Source organism: Pararge aegeria, chromosome 18 (genome assembly GCF_905163445.1).
Source record: "Pararge aegeria chromosome 18, ilParAegt1.1, whole genome shotgun sequence".
Lineage (NCBI taxonomy): Eukaryota > Metazoa > Arthropoda > Insecta > Lepidoptera > Nymphalidae > Pararge > Pararge aegeria.
Genome location: NC_053197.1, coordinates 13,886,955 through 13,895,443, shown reverse-complemented (window position 1 = coordinate 13,895,443; position 8,489 = coordinate 13,886,955). Strand labels below are relative to the sequence as shown.

Below are 8,489 nucleotides of genomic sequence, written 5' to 3'. Positions count from 1 at the left end.
TAGTTTAAATTCTAAAATAACCATAAAAGCCAGTTTAGCATAGTAACAGTTTTATTAGCCTAAAATTAAATATTTACAAATATTATTCACTATCACTTGTAACTACATTTGATCATCACAATAAAAATATCTTAGTTAAGTTCATAGAATCGCATCCGTATTTACAAACATTCATAGGAAATACCTCGGATTAATAAAAAAAAGAAAGTGTGTGTACTTATGTACATGTGTGCCTTAGAAGTTACACTCCTTTGGCGTAACGAGATAAAAATATAAAATCTTTTCAAAAATTTCATCTTTCGCCTTATTCTACGTTTGTAGAAACAGGTATTTAATAGATTTAATGTTTTATTATAACGCAATATCAGTTAGTTAGATAAAGTTTATTTAAATATCAAAATAAAAAAAAAATAATTAAAGAAATAGACATAATAAACATAATTAAATTTGGAATACTATTAGACTCATTATCGGACAACCAACATTAAAATTTGATATTTATGTACAATGGAATCACCGAAATTTGTCCGCAGACTTTGACAATTGAAAGTGTACACTGTCAAACCTTATAGCCAACTTCAGGGTGTCAGTTTCCTGTGTCGGTGTGCGCGTGCATCGTAAAAAATTACTCTCATCATTTTTCCCCAACGCGCCAAAAGAAGAATAACTTAAAAAAACGACTTAGTGTGAGTTAGATTCTTGTACATTGTACATATTCTGTACTTTAAAATAAAATATTCAAAAACAAGCAACCCTTAAAGGCAAAAATGTTTTTTTGTAAAACCACAGCGAGTGAAGTGATTAATAAATGGTCTTTTTTTGTTATATTTGGTTCAATATTCTGTTCACTGAATATCTAAATTTCAGGTTTAATATTTAGCTCATAGATGAAATCGTCAACGAGCTAGACCTGTAGATGGACACATTTCGTTTTGGGTTATAGACCCCCAAAAAGAGATATCTTAATTTTACAGTCTGAACAGGACAACATTGTCGGAACCCACACTTTCTTTTAGAATGCTGTGAGGCTTTCTTCATAGTAACTTTTGCGAATACGAGTGTTAATCTCTTAGGGTAACTTTTACGGTAACTAACAAATTTATCACTAAGGCAAGGCCAAACCGTGGCGTAAAACCTGCATCATTTGCGGCATTCAAGATTACGAGAAGCGAACGACCAATCAGACGAAGCGCACGTTTTAGCAAGGCTTGTGATTGGTCGCAAGCGGGACGCATGCTTGAACTCCACGTAGGAAACAGGTTAGACGCGGCGTTTTGGCTATAACTTTAGCTTGGTATTTATATCTTATAACTTCTTTTTCTTCGTTGACGACGATCGGTCTATTAATTTCGTCGATCTATTCAACAAATTGCTTGACTTGTCAATCAAATTATCCATACGTTTACTCTGTACGTAATCGATCAGCCATTTGAAACTCAATCGTACCATATAAGTAATAAGAGCGTAAATTGTTAACAAGATAATTAGAAAAGTGACTGCTACATCCAACATGTAATATTGGAAGAAATTCAAATCCTTAGCCGGCGATAGCAAATGATAAGCTCCTTTATGCCTCATCACGTACTCGGTCCAATAGATAGCCCTTTCTAAAGGAGTTTCTTTCTGATCTCTTAAAAGCACCTGCCTATTTTTAACTTGTAACTTATACTTGGGCTCGTTTATTACTTCTTTGATAGCTTTGTACAATTTGTCTGAGGTTAGATATTGAAGGTCGAGTTTCTTGGCGTAACCATCTAGTTCAGCTTTGGCCGCGTTGGAATCGTGGTCGCAGAAGACTGGTATACTGATGATCGGGACTGCGTGGTAGACTGTTTCAAACATGCTGAGAAGACCTCCGTGGGTGATGAATACTTTGATTTTGGGGTGACCTGGAAATTTTTAAAAAAATATTTAAGTACACTTTCTAACAAACAAAAGAGACGAAAAAATTTATATGTAAATTACGAGTACGCGGTTTTTTTTTTTACAATACACACATTGCCATCTAGCCCCAAAGTAAGTGTATCTTGTGTTATGGGTACTAAGATGACTGATGAATATTTTTATGAATAATATACATAAATACTTAGAATATCGAAGAAAAATAACTAGATCAAAAGTGAGGTGAACCTACCTAATAAATCCTGTTGCGGTAACCAGTTATAAAGGCGTATATTCGACGGGATGTCAGTCAAGTTCTGGACTCCATCTTGTTTCCACAGAACCCTTTGCGGTAATCTTCCTAAGGCATCAACGAAGAGACGATGAGCGGATAAAGGCATTTTGTTAGTTTTAACTGAAGATCCCATCGAAACGTAAACAAAACCCGCTTCTCCGGCCCCAGATATCCATTCTTCCAGATCCTGAAAAAATTACAGCACCCTGCAGTTAAATATGTGTACGCTGGCAAACATGGATTCGCTTTCGAGAATTAAAACATTTTAGCTTCATGTTAAAATGGACGTAATGCCACATACTTTAGATTCGAAAATTCTGTGCTACAAATTTTTATTTTAAAAAACGTTCCGCGAAAATCACTAGCTGAAGAATTGTGGACTTTGAGCTTTTAAACAACAGGGCTACGTTCCATTTTACTACAAGTATATTGCGAGCGACTATGGTGCCTAGGGTACATATTTATATACGTGATTTCTCATATCTTTTAAAAAATAATATAATATTATAATAATAAATATTTGAACAATATAATAAAAAATATTATAATGTTCAAATATTTCAAATTTCAGAAAATATTGCTGTGTTTGTTACGTTTTGCTTTATGTAACGCGCTCAATAAAAATATACTATTTTTTTTTTTTATTAAATGGACGTGATTTTTTTAATTGTATTAATAACTTATATTATGCTAATAAGGCAAACAATTTGAAAACTGATACAGCGGGATATAACTTACGTCATTTAAGGTACTGCCAAGTTTTTTTTTTATTTATTAGGATACAAACAAGCATACAACTATCTTAATAAATGGGCACATCCTTAATTTTATCATTTTGTTTGTCCTTCCTTAACTAAGCAACAACTGATTCTGTGCAAAAAATCAAATTGAGTTTTAAAAAAGTTGTAAAAAAGTTAGTTGAAAGAACTGAAAGTAGCAATGGCTACTTTTTTTCCCAATAAAATCAACGTTCGCACGGGATTTGTAATTATTGTCTTATAATAGTATACTCTCCACATATAGGCTAACTCAGCATGGATATTATAATAGACCTTTTGGATTACAATTCCAAGCTAAATATATTTAAAAAAATTGGTTGTCTGTAAAGTCGGCTTACTGACGATAGTTGAACGTGACAACGTCGTAAGAAAATACTGATGGAATGGTTGCATTTTTCAAAAGAAAATTTTAATTTTATTTATTTGATAGATATTATCGTTGCTATAAACAATTGACACCACATTCACTTTTCACTGCACTTCATCCTTGCCGAAAACATGTAAATGTATTATTGTATAGAAGCTGACGCGGACGCATCGCTCACTCAAGTAGGAGAGAGACAGATGTCGAACGCGGAGGCCGACTGTGCCTCATTGTCGCTCGTTCCGCGCTCTCGCTTGCACTTCAAGCCTTGAATGGAACGCCTCAGAGCGAGGTAACGCCGCATACGTCATGTTTTTTCGTGCGTGCAGCCGGCTCCATCGAATTATAATACGTTGTCACGTCAAAAAATAACGGTATGAAAATAAAATATATAATAATAGGTATCTACATAATAAACAAAAAAAATAAAAATAAAGTAACAAATAAAAGTTCCTAACTATAATGCACTTTAAAACTATACTTACGGAATTCAACTTCTTAGATTCTTTGCAATGAATGCACGCTACTTCAGCAACATTTGGCAGAAACGGTCTCGGGTAGGACACCGAATAGTGCCCATTCTGGAGAATAAAGCTGACGTTCTTCCCCATGTCGTACACGTGCGGAATTTGCGGACCGAAATGCTTCCTCAGCACCCCTTGCAGTATGGTCACGCTTATTCTATGCCCCAGCATTGCTCCGAGGTGCCAAAAGGCGTTCAACGCTCTGTCAACAAATCCCATGTTGTCGGTGAAAGCTTTGGCGAAGATCGGTGTGACGGAGTAAGGCGCTGGACTGCCGGATATGCTCGTTGGGCCAGCGTAAAAGCCCACGGTGTTAATGTACATGAACGGCACCTTCATCCGGTAGACCAGGCCCAAAGCGCATTCCGGATAGGCACCATCCAAAATGATCAGATCGTAACTCCTTCCGGACCTTAAAAAGGACCTCGTCTCGTAATCGCTGAGGAAGGCCTCACATGCCTGGAAGAGAACTGGTATATTATTTATTATTATTAAAATATAAAATAAACTAGAAATAGACAGTAAATTTAAATTAATTTGAAATAAGAATAGTGTTAAAAATTCTAATAAATATAAAATGATAATAGTGTTAAGAATAAAAGAAAAATTATTAAGAAAAAAAAGCATGGTGACAATAGTTATAAATATTTCATTGACAAATATGAGGATTATCTTAAAAAGCAGACTACGCGTTTTTTAATAAAACCTTTTTTCTTATTCACACTATTATTCATTTGAATATATAGAATTTTTAACACTTTTCTTAATACAAATTTATTAAAATTTATTTTCTATTTTTTAGATGGATTTTCTATAAAAGCTTGTTTTTTTTATTATTTATATGGTCTTTGCGGCCAGATACTTTTTTGCTGACGGGCAATCTTCTAAGCCGATACCCGATTCTCTGAGGGTGAGGCCGGGTTATCTGGGATTAATAACCAATAAAACCACTCAATAGCCAGCCTCAGTATATATTATGAGGCTGTGGAATCTCCCAGGAACGCGCACAGCTGCACAACGCAGCCCTTGCACAACGCTTGTTGAGCTGGTCCCGGGAAAATAAATGAAGACCATGTGTACAGATCATGTAAATGCGTAACCGCGAGGTATGGCAGCTTCTGCTAAATTAAGATGACCTCCCTGGCGCAACGGTGAGCGCTGTGAATTCAAGCAGGAGGTCCCGGGTTCGATTCCCGGCAGCAGCAACTTGGGAATTCATAATTTCAGATTTTTTTTCTGTTCTGGTCTGGTGGGAGGCTACCGACAAATACGTGCCACTGAGCGATTAAGTGTTCCGGTGCGATGTCGCGTAGAAACCGATTAGGGATAAAAATGTAGGACATACGAGTATACGCAAATGCGAAAAATAAACTCTCAGGCATGCATTTTTTCTAACGTTTTTCTTTACCGTTAGGGCCTGTATACACCGCGTTTTTTCGCGCCGTCGACGCCCGTTTGTGGCGATACAGGCGCGATGCAAACGCGCGTGTGTAACGATGCAAACGACAACAAACTACTTTGTAGGATTAAAGCGTTTAAAAAACGTGATGTGCACAGGCGCAAAGCAAGTATTAATAAGTTATTTAATTGCTTATGTATATTTCCGCTGAAACTTGCATGTGAATACCTCATAACCGTATCTAATGATATCTTTATAAGGAAGCGGCTCTTCTCCCCTCATCCTGGCCCCGACCAGGTCTAAGGTCATGTAGCCGCGCACGAAGGAATTCAGGCCTTCTGGGACGATCTCCTCCAAGCCCTCGATGTGGAAGTCGGGGGAGAACGGGCTGATAAGTGTGATATTGTGGTTCCTGTAATAATAAACATAGTATTTTGTAAATGATGTGGATATTGACAGTCTTGCTAAATAAAACTACAGCAAATATTTAAAGTGAGTTCACCAGAAAAATTGGTTGTTTCGTGTTGTGACTTGGTGTGCAATAGAGAATAATTTTTTATTTTTTTTTACTGCAGAAGCGGTGACAGCCCATTGGGTGGAACACGACTTCACTTTTGGGGGGCCGAGTTCTACCCCCTGCAACCACCTCCAACTTTTGAATGAAAGAATAAATAAACTTTTATTCTACACCACATAAACAAACAGAAAAATTGTAAATAAAAATTTAACGAAAGTATACAATTTGGCGGCCTTATCGCTACATAGCGATCTCTTGGCAACCAAAGGCGTAAAACAGCTCAAAAAGAGAAATAGATGGTGCGTATAAATAAACATATATATTTGTATATATACCTATAACTTTACTAAGTTATGTGCGCTTTAAGTAATATAAATATCACTTGCATCAATGGTGATGGAAACATCGTGAGGAAACCTGCATACCTGAGAGTTCTACGGTTCTACGGTTCTCAAAGGTGTGTGGAGTCCACCAATCCGCACTGGGCCGGCGTGGTGGACTAAGGCCTTAACCGCTTCTCATTGTGGGAGGAGACCCGTGCCCTGTAGTGGGCCGGTAATGGATTGATAGGTTGATGATGACTGCAGTTTCAGTACAATAACAACCAAAAACCAAATAAACACACTTTGCTTATAATAACATAAGTAGAAATAACGTACTTTTTACCGCCGGAAAAAAGAAGTTACTGTGGGAAATAGCTACCTCATAATGAGACCCCTCGCCAGCTCCAGGAATGGTATCTTGTGTGACTTGGTGCCACCCATCGTGACCATGAGGATGTCGCTCCCGCAGGCCGACGCTGCCAGCAGAACCGGCAGGCATATTATCGGCCACCGAGAGCTCTTCTAGAAAACAAAAAACATGTTCAGTAAAATCATAATCATTGAGTATAATCAGGCGTTACTTTGCGGATTTCCATGATATATTATGAAAAGTAAGCGTAATTTGCAATACTCCGCGAAAAGCAGGATAATCAAGAGCTGTACGGTCAATATATAAACTTAAATCACGTGAATCCCTCCGTGAAAAATTTAAAGCAATAGGTATACTTACGGTAGCCTCACAATATAGTATTTGTAAGACAACATATTAGTCTTTATAAACAAAAAGTGGATATAAACAGTCGACTTACAAGAAATGGTCATAAATTAGTGACATCTGCATATCGTCTGCGAAAGGTGCAGAAGTCATTTGTGGGATTGAGTATACTTTAATAATATGATTCCTAAGGTAATTTTGGACCTACCAAAACATAAGTTTATAGAATGTGTTAAAACACATTTATTACAGCGAGGTTATTATACAATTGATGAGTTTCTTAATGACAAGGTTGCTTGGAAGCATCCGGCTCCGCTTTCATCTCTCACAAGATAGAAAAATGAATGTTAAAATGTAAAATGTAAATTTTTGATGTTGGAAAAGAGCAACTGCTGAGTTTCTTGCCGTTTTCTTCTCGGTAGAATCTGCCTTCCGAACCGGTGGTAGAGTCACTACACACGGACAGACTTGACGTTTCAAAGGGTTTGTATTAGGCCTACTTGAAATAAATGAATTTTGAATTTTGAATTTTTGAATCTGTATGGTGTTTTTTTCAAATTTCTTCAATCCTTATACTCCACATTCCGTGACTGTTAATTGCGCCTTTAAAGTTTTACCAACAATACTTACGGTCGCCCATTGTTAGTTGCCTTACAATGGGGTTTACATATATATTTAGTGCCGTGGGAAATAGCCGATCGTAGGTGTCGATATTAGATAGGTTTCATACAAATCTCATATTGTATCTAACTACATCGTTGGTCCAGTGGCTAGTAACCTAACCTAACTTAAAAGTTCGTGCTGGGATTAGAACTAGGCCCCACGAAAGTGACGTCCAAGTCCTTCATTATTATTGAATATAACTCGTATTTGTTGAAGTCAGTAAACGACTGAAAACGAAAACATTAAGTGCTTTTAGACCTTTCTAAAAATAGATGTTTCGTTTATACCTATGTATTAACTATCACTTTGCTTTCTATAGCCATCTCCAGTCCTTGAGCCTTAGGCGAAAGATCTTTTAAAAGTCCGATCCCGTCTCACATTAGTTGTTGCAAAGAAGAAAATTGAAATCCCTATATCATTTGTTATTTGAATATCGACTACGAAAACAATTCGCATTACTTTTCTGTGGTTTTAGTGCAAGTTTAGAAACCTTCGGTACATTAAGCTCAAACTTAAAGTATACTTTCTGCCAATCAGTCCATTGTAATAAAACACACACAGGTTTTTTTAAAGGCATAGTTGTTGCCAAGCTGATTTTACCCCCTCTTCTGATGAGTGGAAACCCACTGCCTATAAACAGAGCCTCACTTCGCAGGGCTTGCTAGGTATACTGCACGCCGCCCTGTATCCATAAGCCTTAGGCGTTGGTGTTAACCCTCACATAACTCTCAACCCGGAATTATACCGGCAAATACCCTTCAGCCCCGAAAACAGCAACCCTGCTTGGCGGAAGAAATAAGCATAGCGTTAAAAGCTACTACAACGTGAACTTTAAAACAAGGTGCATAAATTCCATTTTACTCTACGCACATGGTTTCGATACTCACAAACGACTCTACGATTGTACTTTAGGACCGTATGATAAAACCAACACGCTAATAATATATTTTCATTTTATTTATTTTCGCCCAAGTATTATTACTTAATACAGCTTAAATGAGTTATATACTAATTTAAGTACGATTCTTC

General features: G+C 36.9%; 1 protein-coding gene across 1 annotated transcript; it reads right to left on the bottom strand.

Annotated features, from left to right (window-relative positions):
* Positions 1-1,001: 1,001 nt before the first annotated feature.
* LOC120631699 (UDP-glucuronosyltransferase 2C1) lies at positions 1,002-6,596 on the bottom strand. The gene is made up of 5 exons (XM_039901375.1): positions 6,462-6,596; positions 5,471-5,654; positions 3,805-4,302; positions 2,135-2,363; positions 1,002-1,889 (listed from the first exon to the last, which is right to left on the bottom strand). The coding sequence occupies exons 1-5, from the start codon at positions 6,530-6,532 to the stop codon at positions 1,306-1,308; spliced, it is 1,566 nt and encodes a 521-aa protein (XP_039757309.1). The 5' UTR covers positions 6,533-6,596; the 3' UTR covers positions 1,002-1,305.
* Between the last annotated feature and the right edge of the window lie 1,893 nt (positions 6,597-8,489).